This window comes from Hirundo rustica, assembly GCF_015227805.2.
Source record: "Hirundo rustica isolate bHirRus1 chromosome 1 unlocalized genomic scaffold, bHirRus1.pri.v3 SUPER_1_unloc_1, whole genome shotgun sequence".
Lineage (NCBI taxonomy): Eukaryota > Metazoa > Chordata > Aves > Passeriformes > Hirundinidae > Hirundo > Hirundo rustica.
Window position 1 is genome coordinate 105,574 of NW_026690164.1, and position 16,856 is coordinate 122,429.

At 61.5% G+C, this 16,856-nt stretch overlaps 1 protein-coding gene across 1 annotated transcript in view; it reads left to right on the forward strand.

Moving 5' to 3' along the window:
- The window catches only part of NRBP2 (nuclear receptor binding protein 2), a 38,961-nt gene extending 24,232 nt beyond the window's left edge, over positions 1-14,729 (forward strand). Inside the window, exons 8-18 of the mRNA XM_040091375.2 lie at positions 910-993; positions 1,994-2,049; positions 2,672-2,767; positions 5,330-5,462; positions 5,995-6,097; positions 6,198-6,248; positions 7,574-7,709; positions 7,852-7,905; positions 9,185-9,248; positions 10,825-10,880; positions 11,726-14,729. Of these exons, the coding sequence (XP_039947309.1) occupies positions 910-993; positions 1,994-2,049; positions 2,672-2,767; positions 5,330-5,462; positions 5,995-6,097; positions 6,198-6,248; positions 7,574-7,709; positions 7,852-7,905; positions 9,185-9,248; positions 10,825-10,880; positions 11,726-11,794 (902 nt within the window). The 3' untranslated portion in view covers positions 11,795-14,729. The remainder of the gene's footprint in view (positions 1-909; positions 994-1,993; positions 2,050-2,671; positions 2,768-5,329; positions 5,463-5,994; positions 6,098-6,197; positions 6,249-7,573; positions 7,710-7,851; positions 7,906-9,184; positions 9,249-10,824; positions 10,881-11,725) is intronic.
- Positions 14,730-16,856: the final 2,127 nt, after the last annotated feature.

Here is a 16,856-nt window from a genome sequence, read left to right on the forward strand (position 1 = left end):
CAGACCTCACAGGTGAGCACACACAGACCCCACAGGTGAGCACACACAGACCCCACAGGTGGGCACACACAGACCCCACAGGTGGGCACACACAGACCCCACAGGTGTGCACACAGACCCCACAGGTGTGCACACAGACCCCACAGGTGGCTCTCACAGACCCCACAGGTGGGCACACACAGACCCCACAGGTGTGCACACAGACCCCACAGGTGGGCACACACAAACCCCACAGGTGGGCACACACAGACCCCACAGGTGTGCACACAGACCCCACAGGTGTGCACACAGACCCCACAGGTGGGCACACACAGACCCCACAGGTGTGCACACAGACCCCACAGGTGGGCACACACAGACCCCACAGGTGAGCACACACAGACCCCACAGGTGAGCACACACAGACCCCACAGGTGAGCACACACAAACCCCACAGGTGAGCACACACAAACCCCACAGGTGAGCACACACAGGCCCCACAGGTGAGCACACACAGACCCCACAGGTGAGCACACACAGACCCCACAGGTGGGCACACACAGACCCCACAGGTGGGCACACACAGACCCCACAGGTGAGCACACACAGACCCCACAGGTGAGCACACACAGACCCCACAGGTGAGCACACACAAACCCCACAGGTGAGCACACACAAACCCCACAGGTGAGCACACACAGACCCCACAGGTGGGCACACACAGACCCCACAGATGGCTCTCACAGACCCCACAGGTGGCTCTCACAGACCCCACAGGTGTGCACACACAGACCCCACAGGTGGGCACACACAGACCCCACAGGTGGCTCTCACAGCCCCCACAGGTGTGCAGACACAGACCCCACAGGTGGGCACACACAGCCCCCACAGGTGTCTCTCACAGCCCCTCACACCTGCCCCGTCCCGCAGCGCTCCCGGACGATCTCCGCAGCCCCATCAGGATCGAGCGGGAGGAGCTGCGGAACCTGCACTTCTTCCCCCCGGAATACGGCCGTGAGTGGGGGCACCGGGGGAACGGGGGCAGGGGAGGGCAGGGACGACAGGTGAGAACAGGTGAGGACAGGTGTGAACAGGGGAGAACAGGGGAGAACAGGTGAGCACAGGTGTGAACAGGGGAGCACAGGGGAACACAGGTGAGAACAGGTGATAACAGGTGAGCACAGGTGAGAACAGGTGATAACGGGTGAGCACAGGTGTGAACAGGGGAGAACAGGTGAGAACAATGAGCACAGGTGATAACGGGTGAGCACAGGTGTGAACAGGGGAGAACAGGTGAGAACAATGAGCACAGGTGATTACAGGTGATAACAGGCGAGCACAGGTGAGGACAGGTTAGCAGAGATGAGCACAGGTGAGCGCAGATGATAAGGGTGAGCACAGGTGAGCACAGGTGAGCACAGGTGAGCACAGGTGAACACAGGTGATAACGGTGGGCACAGATGAGCACAGGTGAGCACAGGTGATAATGGTGAGCAGAGGTGAGCAGAGGTGAGCACAGGTGATAACGGTGGGCACAGATGAGCAGAGGTGAGCAGAGGTGAGCACAGGTGAGCACAGGTGATAATGGTGAGCACAGGTGAGCACAGGTGAGCACAGATGAGCACAGGTGAGCACAGGTGATAACGGTGAGCACAGGTGAGCAGAGGTGGGCACAGATGAGCACAGATGAGCACAGGTGAACACAGGTGATAACGGTGAGCAGAGGTGAGCAGAGGTGAGCAGAGGTGAGCACAGATGAGCACAGGTGAGCACAGGTGATAACGGTGGGCACAGATGAGCACAGGTGAGCACAGGTGATAATGGTGAGCAGAGGTGAGCACAGGTGAGCACAGGTGAGCACAGGCGAGCTCAGGTGAGGACAGGTGAGCAGAGGTGAGCTCAGGTGAGCAGAGGTGAGCACAGGTGAGCACAGGTGAGCACAGGTGAGGGTGTCCGCGGGTCTCCCTGTTCGGGGTCTGGGCTGATGTCCCGCCGTTCCCGTTCCACGCTCCAGAGAAGGCAGACGGCACGGCCGTGGACATCTTCTCCTTTGGGATGTGCGCGCTGGAGGTGCGGAGCGGGACCGAGCCCTGGGGGGGGAACCTGTCCCTGTCCCCGGGTGTCCCTGTCCCTGTCCCGGGGTGTCCCTGTCCCTGTCCCTCTCCGGGGGTGTCCCTGTCCCCGGGTGTCCCTGTCCCTGTCCCTGTCCCTGTCCCTGTCCGGGGTGTCCCTGTCCCCGGGTGTCCCTGTCCCTGTCCCTGTCCCTGTCCCTGTCCCTGTCCCTGTCCCCGGGTGTCCCTGTCCCTGTCCCTGTCCAGGGTGTCCCTGTCCCTGTCCCTGTCCCTGTCCCTGTCACCCCCTGGGGTGTCCCTGTCCCTGTCCCTGTCACCCCCAGGGGTGTCCCTGTCCCTGTCCCTGTCCCTGTCCCTGTCCCGGGGTGTCCCTGTCCCCTGTCCCTGTCCCTGTCCTTGTCCCTGTCCCTGTCCCGGGTTGTCCCTGTCCCTGTCCCTCTCTGGGGTGTCCCCTGTCCCTGTCCCTGTCCCTGTCCCGGGCTGTCCCTGTCCCTGTCCCTGTCCCCTGTCCCTGTCCCGGGGTGTCCCTGTCCCTGTCCCGGGGTGTCCCTGTCCCCTGTCCCTGTCCCTGTCCCGGGTGTCCCCCGGCAGCCCCGTGCCCGGGCCGTGCTCGCTCGCAGATGGCCGTGCTGGAGATCCAGACCAACGGGGACACGCGGGTCTCGGAGGAGGCGATCGCGCGCGCCCGGCACTCCCTGGATGATCCCAACATGCGGGTGAGTGCAGCTGGGGGAAAATCCCTGTCCTGCATCCCTCCTGGACATGAACCCCATCCTGCATCCTTCCTGGGATGTAAATCCCATCCTGCATCTTTCCTGGGGGGTAAATCCCATCCTGCATCCTTCCTGGGATGTAAACCCCATCCTGCATCCCTCCTGGGGGGTAAATCCCATCCTGCATCCTTCCTGGGATGTAAATCCCATCCTGCATCCTTCCTGGGATGTAAATCCCATCCTGCATCCCTCCTGGGGGGTAAATCCCATCCTGTATCCCTCCTGGACATAAACCCCATCTTGTATCCCTCCTGGACATAAACCCCTTCCTGCATCACTCCTGGGATGTAAATCCCATCCTGCATCTTTCCTGGGCATAAATCCTTGCCTTGCATCTTTCCTGGGATGTAAATCCCTGTCCTGCATCGTTCCTGGGAGGTAAACCCCATCCTGTATCCCTCCTGGACATAAATCCCTGCCCTGCATCACTCCTGGGCATAAATCCCTGTCCTGCAACACTCCTCGGATGTAAACCCCTTCTTGCATCACTCCCGGGATGTAAATCCCTGTCCTCCATCCCTCCTGGGATGTAAACCCCATCCTGCATCACTCCTGGGATGTAAATCCCTGTCCTCCATCCCTCCTGGGATGTAAACCCCTTCTTGCATCACTCCTGGGCATAAATCTTTGTCCTACATCCCTCCTGGGCATAAATCCCATCCTGCCAGTTCCTGGTAGGTGCAGATGGGGTCTGGCTGTTTCCCACAGGTATCCCACAGGTGTCCCTGCTGTCCCTCACACCTGGGGTCTCCCAGGTGCCTCTGTCCCTTCCCAGGCTCCATCTCCTGGGTCCCTCTGTCCCTTCCCAGGCTCCATCTCCCGGGTCCCTCTGTCCCTTCCCAGGCTCCGTCTCCTTCTCCCGGGTCCCTCTGTCCCTTCCCAGGCTCCGTCTCCTTCTCCCGGGTCCCTCTGTCCCTTCCCAGGCTCCGTCTCCTTCTCCCGGGTGCCTCTGTCCCTTCCCAGGCTCCATCTCCTGGGTCCTTCTGTCCCTTCCCAGGCTCCATCTCCATCTCCTGGGTCCCTCTGTCCCTTCCCAGGCTCCGTCTCCTCCGCTGCTCCGGTTCCGTGTTGGCTGGAGGCCCCGGTGGATCCCGGGGAACTGAGACCAAGCTGCCCCAGAAATACCCAGGAACGGGGCTCGATAAGGACACAGGAGGCTTTGGGGGACGGTTGGGACTGGGGCTCAGCCAGAGGAAGTTGTGGAACAGCCATGATCCCCCTCCATCCACCCTGACTGCTCAGCGCCCCTTCCTCTTCCCGCGGCAGTCTCCAGAACACCCCATAATGAGTTTGGACATTCCCAGATTCCCGTGTTTGATCACAGAATTTCCCGAGGCGCCCTGCAGGAATTCCTGCCCCTCAGATCCCGCAGTTCCAGGGGGAGCAGGGAGTGCTGGGGTCACGCCCGAGGGTCTCTGGGGCAGGTGGCTCCAGGCTGGGGGCGCCCACCTTGCACCCCTGGGATCATTTTTGGATCTCTCCCTGGCACCCTTGGGATCATTTTTGGATCTACCCCAGATGTCCTGGCCCGTTCCCTGTCAGGGGCTGGAGGGGCAGTGGCAGCCCGGGCTCAGGGAGCAGGAACAGATCCCTGGGTTCCTGCTGCTCATCCCACTCTTCCCCACTCCCAGCGCCACATTCCCGCTCTCAGGGCTGATCCTGGTCCTGCCCCTTCTCCCGCAGCCTTTGCTGGCCCCTTCCCATCCCTGCCCACCTGGGATCCTGCTGCAGAAAAAACCACTTTGGATCCATTTCCTGGGGAATTGTATCAAAATTAGGGTGACCCCAGGCCGAGGGCAGTGACCCCTGTGCTGGCACTGCGGGGACACCTCCAGTCCTGGGGAAGGTTTGGGGTCACCAGGAAAGGAGACGTTAGGAGATGGAGCGTGTCCAGGGAAGGGAACAGCTGGGGAGGGTCTGGAGAACCAGGAGAGGCTGAGAGAGCTGGGAAAGGGCTGGAGAACCAGGAGAGGCTGAGAGAGCTGGGAAAGGGAATGGAGAACCACGAGAGACTGGGGGAGCTGGGAAAAGGGAATGGAGAACCAGGAGAGGCTGAGGGAACTGGGAAGGGGCTGAGCCTGGAGAAAAGGAGCTCAGGGGGACCCTGTGTCTCTGCACAGTCCCTGACAGGAGGGGACAACCGGGGGGTTCGGGCTGTGCTCCCAGGGAACAGGGACAGGAGCAGAGGGAACGGCCCCAGGCTGGGCCAGGGGAGGCTCAGGCTGGACAGCAGCAGGAATTTCCCCATGGAAAGGGGGCTCAAGCCTTGGCAGGGGCCAGGAGTCCCCATCCCTGGAGGTGTCCAAGGAGTGACTTGGACACTCAGTGCTTCGGGCTGGTGACAAGGTGGGGATGGGGCGCAGGGTGGACTGGGAGCTCTTTTCCATGATTCCGTGATTCCGTGATTCCGTGATTCCATCATTCCATGGCTGTGTGAAATGCTCCTGTGAGGGGAGCAGGGGAACGTCCTGCTCCGCTCCAGCCCGTGCCCTGCTCTGCTCCCAGGAGTTCATCCTGTCCTGCCTGACCCTGAACCCCGACAAGCGCCCGACCGCCAACAGCCTCCTGTTCCACCGCGTGCTCTTCGAGGTCCATTCCCTGAAGCTGCTGGCAGCTCACTGCTTCATCAACCACCAGTGTGAGTGCCGGGCACCGCCCCAGCTCCTCTGGAGCCAGGAGCCGGGCTGGGACAGCGGGGAATGTTCAGCCTGGAGAGGAGAAGGATCCAGGGAGAGCTCAGAGCCCCTGGCAGGGCCTGAAGGGGCTCCAGGAGAGCTGGAGAGGGACTGGGGACAAGGGATGGAGGGACAGGACACAGGGAATGGCTCCCACTGCCAGAGGGCAGGGATGGATGGGATACTGGGGACTGGGAATTCCTGGCTCTGAGGGTGGGCAGGCCCTGGCACAGGGAGCCCAGAGAAGCTGTGGCTGCCCCTGGATCCCTGGAAGTTTTCCAGACCAGGCTGGATGAGGCCTGGAGCAGCCTGGGACGATGGAAGGTGTCCCTGCCATGGCAGGGAGCGGGGCCGGGTGGGATGTGAGGTCCCTCCCACACAGATCCCGCCGTGATTCCGTGTGCGGAGCCTGGGGAGGGGGGCAGTGGTTCCCAGCCCCTCCCCGGAGCAGGGGCTGCAGGACCAACCCCAAACCCCCGCTGCGCTCTGCCCCAGATCTGATGCCGGAGAACGTGGTGGAAGAGAAGATCAAGGAGCTGGACCTGAACATGGTGATGGCCGAGATCCGCAGGGAGGGCCGGCCCGGCGCGCAGTGGAGGTGGGCACAGGGGAGGTTCCAGAGCAGCCAGCCGGGAGATCCCGGTGTTTTGGGAAGCCGCCCTGCACCCCCTGACCCCGCCCGTCTGCTCCCTGCCCAGGTACTCGGAGGTTTCCTTCCTGGAGCTCGACAAGTTCCTGGAGGACGTCAGGTGGGTCAGAGCTCCCAGCTCTGCTCGGCTCCCCGGGAACACGGGGACAGGACGGGAATGTGGGGCCAGGATGGGAATGTAGGGCCAGGACGGGAATGTGGAGCCAGGATGGGAATGTAGGGCCAGGATGGGAATGTGGGGCCAGGATGGGAATGTGGGGCCAGGACGGGAATGTGGAGCCAGGACAGGAATGTGGAGCCAGGACGGGAACGTGGAGCCAGGATGGGAATGTGGGGCCAGGATGGGAATGTGGAGCCAGGATGGGAACGTGGAGCCAGGACAGGAATGTGGAGCCAGGACAGGAATGTGGACCCAGGACGGGAACGTGGAGCCAGGATGGGAACATGGGGCCAGGATGGGAATGTGGGGCCAGGATGGGAATGTGGGGCCAGGACGGGAACATGGAGCCAGGACGGGAATGTGGGGACAGGATGGGAATGTGGGGCCAGGATGGGAACGTGGAGCCAGGACGGGAATGTGGGGCCAGAACAGGAATGTGGAGCCAGGACAGGAATGTGGGGCCAGGACGGGAATGTGGAGCCAGGACGGGAATGTGGGGACAGGATGGGAATGTGGGGCCAGGATGGGAACGTGGAGCCAGGACGGGAATGTGGGGCCAGAACAGGAATGTGGAGCCAGGACAGGAATGTGGGGCCAGGACGGGAATGTGGAGCCAGGACGGGAATGTGGGGCCAGGACGGGAATGTGGGGCCAGGACAGGAATGTGGAGCCAGGATGGGAACATGGGGCCAGGATGGGAATGTGGAGCCAGGACGGGCACATGGAGCCAGGACGGGAATGTGGGGCCAGGATGGGAATGTGGAGCCAGGACAGGAATGTGGAGCCAGGACAGGAATGTGGAGCCAGGATGGGAATGTGGAGCCAGGACAGGAATGTGGAGCCAGGATGGGAACGTGGAGCCAGGATGGGAATGTGGAGCCAGGACAGGAATGTGGAGCCAGGACGGGCACATGGAGCCAGGACGGGAATGTGGAGCCAGGACGGGCACATGGAGCCAGGATGGGAATGTGGAGCCAGGACAGGAATGTGGAGCCAGGACGGGAACATGGAGCCAGGATGGGAATGTGGGGCCAGGATGGGAATGTGGGGCCAGGATGGGAACGTGGAGCCAGGACGGGCACATGGAGCCAGGACGGGAATGTGGAGCCAGGATGGGCACATGGAGCCAGGACGGGAATGCCGCCGTGTCCCCGCTGTCCCCAGCTGCGCTCCCGGCCTCGGGCGCTGCCCATCCCTGCTCCTTCCAGAGGCAGCTCTGCCGGGGCGATGGAATCAGCTCTGTCCTGCCTCTGTGTCCGTGCCAGGAACGGGATCTACCCGCTGATGAACTTCGCCGTCTCCAGACCCCACGCCCTCCCTCGCGCCCTGTCCCAGCCGCAGGAGGATCCCCAGAAAGCCAAGACTCCCACGCCGGAGCCCTTCGATGTGGAGACCAGGAAGGTAAGAGCGGCTCCGGGCGGGAACGGCTCTCTCCAGGCCAGGGCTGCCGGGAATGACGGGGTTTCGGCAGAATTCCAGGCTCAGGAGGGCCCCAGAGCCGGAGGGGCCGCGCCCGGGCTGACCCCGCGCGGGGCCGTTGCAGGTGGTGCAGATGCAGTGCAGCATGGAGCTGAACGAGGACAAGAGCCAGTGGCACGTGAGTGCCGGGATGCGGGAGAGAGCCGCTCCCTGCGCGTCCCGCTGGGAACGGGGATTGGGAAATGGGGAGTGGGAAATGGGGAATGGGGAACGGGAAATGGGGAATGGGGAACGGGAGTTGGGAAATGGGGAACGGGGCTGGGAACGGGGAACGGGATTGGGAACGGGGAATGGGGCTGGGAACGGGGATTGGGAAATGGGGAGTGGGAAATGGGGAATGGGGAACAGGGATTGGGAAATGGGCTGGGAACGGGGATTGCGAAATGGGGAGTGGGAAATGGGGATTGGGGAACAGGGCTGGGAAATGGGACTGGGAAATGGGAAATGGGGAACAGGAAACAGGGCTGGGAAATGGGACTGGGGAATGGGGCTGGGAAGGGGGAATGGGAAATGGGGAATGGGGAACGGGGCTGGGAAACGGGGATTGGGAACAGGGAATGGGGATTGGGAAATGGGGATTGGGAAATGGGACTGGGAAATGGGGATTGGGAAATGGGGAACGGGACTGGGAAATGAGGAACGGGGCTGGGAACAGGGAACAGGATTGGGAACGGGAAACGGGGCTGGGAAATGGGATTGGGAATTGGGCTGGGAATGGGGCTGGGAATGGGGCTGGGGAGTGAGATTGAGAATGAGACTGGAAATGGGAGTGGGATTGGGAGCGGGGCTGGGAATGGGATTGGAAAATGGGAAATGGGACTGGAAAATGGGAAATAGGGAATGGGGCTGGGAATGAGACTGGGAAATGTGATTGGGAATGGGGCTGGGAACGGGGCTGGGAATGGGGCTGGGAAATGCAATTGAGAATGGGAATGGGATTGGGAAATGGGATTGGAAATGGGATTGGAAATGGGGCTGGGAAATGGGATTGGGAATGGGACTGGGAATGTAACTGGGAAATACCTCACCCAGTTTCCCTGGTACCCAAAGAACTCCTGCCCTGTCCAATGAAAGAATTCCCAAAGAAGCCACAAATTCCCCTGGCCTGTGGGACACACACCTGCAGTGTCTGGATGTCTCTGTCCCTGGTGTTTCCAGACACTTTTGGACTCCTGTTGTTTCTGGCCCAGTACTTGTAGGGAGCTGGAATTGCTCCAGGGCACCAGCACTGCCCAGTGCTCCCAGTTCTCCCAGTACTGCCCAGTGCTCCCAGTTCCTGCACTGCCCCAGTGCCCCCAGTTCCTGCACTGCCCCAGTGCCCCCAGTTCCCCCCGTGCCCAGTGCTCCCGGTGCCCTCGGAGGCGCCGGCCTGAGCAGCCTCTCTCGTGTCTCCGCAGCTCACGCTCCTGCTCATCCTGGAGGACAAACTGCACCGACAGCTCAGCTATGACCTGCTGCCCAGTATGTTCCCACCGGGAATGCTGGGGAATCCCATGGCCCCTAATCGGGATTAGGCTCTGTTGGACATGGAATGTGCCAGTGTCCCAACCAGCTTCCCTCTCCCTCTCCTCTCCTCCTTCACCCTTTCCTTCCCTTTTGCATTCCTTTCCCTCCCCTTCCTTTCCTTTCCCCTTTTTCCTTTTCTTTCCCTTTCCCTCGTGGCCGCAGCCCCTGCCCTGGGCATTGCACTGGTGCCGGTTGCAGCTGCAGTCAGGTGTTGGTGCGGTGCAGTTGGGAGAGCAGTGGTGCAGTTGTGACGGCAGCGGTGCAGTTGTGACGGCAGCAGTGCAGTTGTGACGGCAGTGGTGCAGTTGTGAGGGCAGTGGTGCAGTAGCGAGGGCAGCGGTGCAGTTGGGAGGGCAGCGGTGCAGTTGGGATGGGAAGTGGTGCAGTTCTGATGGCAGTGGTGCAGTAGTGATGGCAGCAGTGCAGTTGGGAGGGCAGCAGTGCAATAGCGAGGGCAGCGGTGCAGTTGGGAGGGCAGCAGTGCAGTAGCGAGGGCAGCGGTGCAGCATGGAGGGCAGCGGTGCCATTCGAGGGCAGCGGTGCCGTTGTGACGGTAGTGGCGCAGTAGCAAGGGCAGCGGGGCAGCATGGAGGGCAGCAGTGCAGTTGCAAGGGCAGCGGTGCAGTTGGGAGGGCAGGGGTGCAGTTGGGAGGGCAGCAGTGCAGGAAGGGCAGCAGCGCAGTAGCGAGGGCAGCGGTGCAGCATGGAGGGCAGCGGTGCAATTCGAGGGCAGTGGTGCAATTCAAGGGCAGCGGGGTAGCATGGAGGGCAGCGGTGCAGTAGCAAGGGCAGCGGTGCAGTTGGGAGGGCAGTGGTGCAATTCGAGGGCAGCGGAGCAGTAGCGAGGGCAGCGGTGCAGCATGGAGGACAGCGGTGCAATTCGAGGGCAGCGGTGCTGTTGTGACGGTAGTGGCGCAGTAGCGAGGGCAGCAGTGCAGCATGGAGGGCAGCAGTGCAGTAGCAAGGGCAGCGGTGCAGTTGGGAGGGCAGCGGTGCAATTCGAGGGCAGCGGTGCAGTAGTGAGGGCAGCGGTGCAGTAGCGAGGGCAGTGGTGCAGCATGGAGGGCAGCAGTGCAGTAGCAAGGGCAGCGGTGCAGTTGGGAGGGCAGTGGTGCAATTCGAGGGCAGCGGTGCAGCGGTCCCTGCAGAGCCGCATTCCCAGCAGGATGCGCCGCTCCCGTGGTGAGCTCCACGCGCATTCCCAGCACTGGCACAGCGGCCCCAGCGCTTTTCCACGGGAAAGGCGGACGCTCCTCCCGGGAAAGGGGCAGGTGCAGCTCCTTCCCAGGAGCCCTCAGAGGAGCTCCTCGGAGCCGGAATTCCCTCAGAAAGCTGGGAATGTACCCGGGAGCTGCTCCCTGCGGGCTCTGTCCTGGGGCTTTCCCGCTGAGCCGAGGCCTTTCCAAGGATCCGATGTCCAGAGCTGTGTTTCGGGAGCTTTGCGCCAGCCTCCTGCCCTGTTTTCCCAGTTCTCCCAGGAACAGGAGCTCTGCCAGCTGTGTCCATGCTCACGTTCTCCTTGTCTCTGCAGCTGATAACTCCAAGGATTTGGCCACAGAGCTGGTGCATTACGGATTCATCCACGAGGTGAGTCCCTGCTGTCCCCAGACCCAGCACGGCTCCTCAGGCTGGGCCTGGAATTCTGCTCCCTCCAGACTCTGCTCCGGGAGCTGCTCCAAGGGGAACTGCCTGGTGTGGCACGTGTGACTGAGCTTAGATAATTCTGAGCGGGAGAACCAGGGGAGAACCCAGGGAAGGAGGCGGATTCCTTACTTAAGGAATCACAGAATCGTTAATTTTAGAAAAGACCTCGGAGATTATTGAGCCCAACCGGTGACCAAACGCATGAGGTCACCTGATGACATCCCTGAATGTCACATCCAGGTGTTTGTTGAACTCTGCCAGGGATGGGGACTCCACCACTGCCCGGGGCAGCTGTGCCAGGAGGGAAATATCCCTCCTAATATATCGCTCCTAAACCTCCCCTGGCCCAGCCTGGGGCCGTTCCCTCTGCTCCTGTCCCTGTTCCCTGGGAGCACAGCCTGACCCCCCCGGCTGTCCCCTCCTGTCAGGGACTGTGCAGAGACACAGGGTCCCACTGAGCTCCTTTTCTCCAGGCTCAGCCCCTTCCCAGCTCCCTCAGGAATTCTCCATTCCCTTCCCAGCTCCCTCAGCCTCTCCTGGGGCTCCAGACCCTTTTCCCAGCTTCCCCAGCCTCTCCTGGGGCTCCATTCCCTTCCCAGCTCCCTCAGCCTCTCCTGGGGCTCCTTTTCCCAGCTCTGTTCCCTCCCCTGGACAGGTTCCCCCCGTTTGGGGACCCCAAACCTGCTCCAGGGCTGGGGCACAGGAACGGTTTGGGACTGGGGCTGTGGGATCCTGGAGGGGTCTGGGACAGCCCAGCCGAGGGATCTGTTGGCACGTCTGGGTTTCAGGACGACTGTGAGAAGCTGGCCACGTTCCTGGAGAGCGCCTTCCACAAGCACCGCTCCCAAGCCCTGTGAGCCGGGCACCCGCCGCAGGTGGATCCAGGGGATCGAGGTGCCGGACTGGAGGATCCCAGAGGGCTCCCGACCCACCAAACTGCAGCAGGGCAGAGCTCTCCTGGCCGGGCCCTGGGCCCACGGGGATTTCCCCAATCCTCGCTCTGGGAAGGCAGCAGCTGGCGGAGGACTCGGAAAACACCAGGAATGATGTCCCGGGCGCTGGGACTCGTGCTGTGGTCCCTGCTCCCGAGGGGAGGTGTGGGGGAGCGGGCAGCAGCCCCCAGCAGCCCCTTCCCAGTGGGGTGTGTGCTGCTGCAGGAACCCCCAGCCGGATCCGTTTCCCTCTGGGAATGAGCGGCTTTTCTTGCTGCAGGTCCCAAAGCTATTTTTTCCCTCTGCCATCTGGAATGGTCCTTGCTCAGGGGAGGGGAGGAGCAGGCTTGGGAAGCCCCGGTGCAGCTTCCCATCTGCCATATTCCACTCTCGATCCTGAATTTCCCCAGGTTTAGGGTTTCCACTGTGCTGCCTGTGCTCAGGTTCCTCACCGTGAGCTGGGGCAGGGTGAGCTGGATGCGATATGGCTGGAGAAGAAATTCCCGAAATCCTGACCCACCACCTGCAACCACGCATGTGGATCGGCAGGAATCTCACTGATGCTCCACAGAATCCTTGTCACTCCCCAGTTCCTCCTCCCGAAATCCCTCGGCATCCTCAGGAGGAAGCTCCGGTGCCTCTTCCTCCCGTTCCTCCTGCGGTGACTGGAACTCCAGTCCCCAGCCTGGAGACGGAAGAACTGCCACCATCGCCACCCCAGTGCTGCCCTTTGCCAGGGACGCTTGGTTGACGTGGAGAAAAGTGCAAAAAAAAAAAGGAATTGTCTCTGTCCAAGGCGCAAAAAAGGAATCGTCTCTGTCCAAGAGCCGTGCAGTGCTGTTCCCGCTGTGCCAGGGAAAACTGGCTCTGGAACCCTGCTCTGTGCTGTGCCAGGGAAAACTGGCTCTGATATCCTGCTCTGTGCTGGTGCTGTTCCTGCTGTGCCATAGGAAACTGGCTCTGATGTCCTGCTCTGTGCTGGTGCTGTTCCTGCTGTGCCATAGGAAACTGGCTCTGATATCCTGCTCTGCGCTGTGCCAGGGAAAACTGCCCCTGGAACCCTGCTCTGTGCTGTGCCAGGGAAAACTGCCTCTGATATCCTGCTCTGTGCTGTGCTGGTGCTGTTCCTGCTGCTCCCATTGTGCCAGGGGAACCGCCTCTGGCACCCTGCTCTGCTCTGTGCTGGTGCTGCTCCTGCTCTGCCATAGGAAACTGCCTCTGGCACCCTGGTCTGCACTGCTCTCTGCCAGGATTTGTGCCAGTTGTCCTCCTGCTGCTCCTGCTGTGCCAGGGAAAACTGCCTCTGATATCCTGCTCTGTGCCAGTGCTGCTCCCCCTGTGCTGGGGGTATCCGGCTCTGGCACTGTCCTGGTGATCTGCACCATGCCAGTGTTCCATGCCGGTGTTCCGTGCTGGTGCTGCTCCCGCTGTGCCAGGGAAATGTGCCCCTGGCACCCTGCTCTGTGCTGGTGCTGCTCCTGCTGCTCAGACTGTGCCGGTTCTGGTGCTGTCCTGGTGATCTGCACCATGCTGGTGCTCCGTGCCACTGCTCTGTGCCAGTGCTGCTCCTGCTGTGCCAGGGAAAACTGCCTCTGGAACCCTGATGGTGTTCTGTGCCACTGCTCTGTGCCACTGCTCCGTGCCAGTGCTGTTCCTGCTGTGCCAGGGAAAACTGCCTCTGGCACCCTGCCAGTGTTCTGTGCCACTGCTCTGTGCTGGTGTTTCTCCAGCTGTGCCATAGGAAACTGCCCCTGGCACCCTGCTCTGTGCTGTGCCAGGGAAATGTGCCTCTGGCACCGTGGTCTGTGCTGTGCCAGTGGTTTTTCTGCTGCCTCTGCTGTGCCAGGAAAATCTGCCTCTGGCATCCTGCTGTGTGCTGATGCTCTGTGCTGCTCCTGCTGTGCGGTGGGAGTGCAGCTCCGGCACCCTGCTCTGTGCTGTGCCGGTGCTGCTGCTGCTGTGCCAGGGAAAACTGCCTCTGGCACCCTGCTCTGTGCTGTGCCGGTGCTGCTCCTGCTGCTCCTGCTGTGCCAGGGAAAACTGCCTCCGGCACCCTGCTCTGTGCTGTGCCGGTGCTGCTCCTGCTGTGCCAGGGAAAACTGCCTCTGGCATCCTGTGCTGTGCTGTGCCAGGGAAAACTGCCTCTGGCACCCTGCTCTGTGCTGGTGCTGCTCCCGCTGTGCCAGGGAAAACTGTTCCTGGCACCCTGCTCTGTGCTGTGCCGGTGCTGATCCTGCTGCTCCTGCTGTGACAGGGAAAACTGCCTCTGGCATCCTGTGCTGTGCTGTGCCAGGGAAAACTACCCCTGGCACCCTGCTCTGTGCTGAGCCAGTGCTGCTCCTGCTGCTCAGACTGTGCTGGTTCTGGTGCTGTCCTGGTGATCTGCACCACGCTGGTGCTCCGTGCCACTGCTCCGTGCCACTGCAGCTCCTGCTGTGCAGGGAAAACTGCTCCTGGCACCCTGCTGGTGTTCTGTGCCACTGCTCTGTGCCACTGCTCCATGCCAGTGCTGCTCCTGCTGCTCCCACTGTGCCCTGGAGCTGTCTCTGGCCTCCTGCCCCATGCTGGTGTTCCCTCCCTGCTGGAGCTCTGCGTGCCACCTCCTGCCCTGCGCTGCTCGTGCTTTGTGGCGTCGCTCCAGCTGCATCCCGGAGGGATTTCATCCACGCTCAGCCAGCCCGGGCTGCATTCCCAGCTGTGCTGCATCCCGGAGGGATTTCATCCACGCTCAGCCAGCCCAGGCTGCATTCCTGGCTTACCCAGGGTGCATCCCCAGCCGTGCCGCATCCCCAGCCGTGCCAGCGTTCCAACCGGACAAATCAATAAAGCAGCCAGTCCCACTGGAGGGCTCTGCACCAAACTGCTCCGAATTCCTTACTCCAGGGACACCAGGGAGGAGGGATTCACTGAGGACACCTCCCAGAGGGATTCCCGACCCCTCCAGAGCAGAGCAGAGCTGCCCCAGCCCCAGACATTCCAGCACATCCCAGCCCCTCCCGCGCCCTTCCCATAAATCCATGGGATCTAACGCTGCTCTGACCCTGGAATTCCCTTGGTGAACTTTAGTGGCCCAAACTCCCCAAATCCTCTCTAAAACTCGGGGCGCTCTGTGAATTCCTTGGGGTTTTTCCTCGGTCTTGTGGCTGCTCCATGGTGGGAACACGAGATCCCGGTGCCGGCTCTGCTCTGGGGTGAGGGGACAGAGCCTGGGGCTGCTGCTCCCGGGGGCAGATCCCACCCCTGGGCAGCACCTGGGGGAGGGCAGATCCCACCCCTGGGCAGCACCTGGGGGAGGGCGGATCCCACCCCTGGGCAGGGACAGCTCCTGAGGGGGTCAGATCCCGGGGGCAGATCCCACCCCTGGGCAGCACCTGGGGGAGGGCAGATCCCACACCTGGGCAGGGACAGCGCCTGGGGCTGCACTTCCACGGCCTGGCACAGACAGACAGACAGACGGACATACAGACAGACAGACAGACACATGGACACAGACACACACACACACACACAGACACACCGAGACACACAGAGACAGACAGTGTGCGTGCACACACACAGACACAAACACACACAGACACGCACAGACACACAGTGTGTGCACACACGCACAGACACAGAGACACACAGTGCACACACAGACACACCGAGACACACAGAGACAGACAGTGTGCGTGCACACAGACACAAACACACACAGACACGCACAGACACAGACACAGTGTGTGCACACACACGCACAGACACAGAGACACACAGTGCACACACACACAGTGTGCGCACACACAGACACACAGAGACACACAGACACACAGTGTGTGCGCACACACCCAGACACACCCAAACACAGACACACATGGTGTGCACACGCACACAGACACACAGTGTGTGCGCACACACCCAGACACACCCAAACACAGACACACATGGTGTGCACACGCACACAGACACACAGTGTGTGCACACACAGACACATACACACAGACACACGCACACAGACACACAGTGCGCACACACAGACACACACAGTCACACGCACACACACAGTGCGCACACACACACAGTGTGCGCACAGACACACACACACAGTGCGCACACACAGACACACAGTGTGCACACACACACACGCATACAGACACACAGTGCGCACACACAGACACACGCACACACAGTGCACACACACACACACAGACACAAACGGTGTGCACACAAACACATGCATACAGTGCGCACACACAGACACACAGACACACACTCAGTGCGCACACACACAAAGACACACAGTGTGCACACAGACACACACACAGACACACACACGGTGTGCACACAGACACACAGTGCGCACACACAGACACACACACAGACACACAGTGCACACACACAGACACACACACAGACACACACACGGTGTGCACACAGACACACAGTGCGCACACACACACACAGACACACATGGTGTGCACACACACACGCATACAGACACACAGTGCGCACACACAGACACACGCACACACACAGTGCGCACACACACAAAGACACACAGTGTGCACACAGACACACACACAGACACACACACAGACACACACAGTGCGCACACAAAGACACACAGTGTGCACACAGACACACACACACAAACACACACGGTGTGCACACACACACACGCATACAGACACACAGTGTGCACACAGACACACACACGGTGTGCACACAGACACACAGTGCGCACACACAGACACACACGCACACTCACAGAGATCCCCGGGGTGCCTGGCTGCGCAGGGACCCTCAAGCCCCCCGGTGCCACGGGCAGGGATCTCCCACTGTCCCCAGTGTCCAGCCTGGGCTCGGGCACTGCCAGCGCTCCCGGGCAGCCGCAGCTGCTCTGGGCACCCGTGCCAGCGCCTCAGCCCCTCCCAGGGAAGGATTTATTCCCCAAATCCCATCCATCTCTGCCCTCCGGGAGCCATTCCCTGTGTCCTGCCCCCAGGCC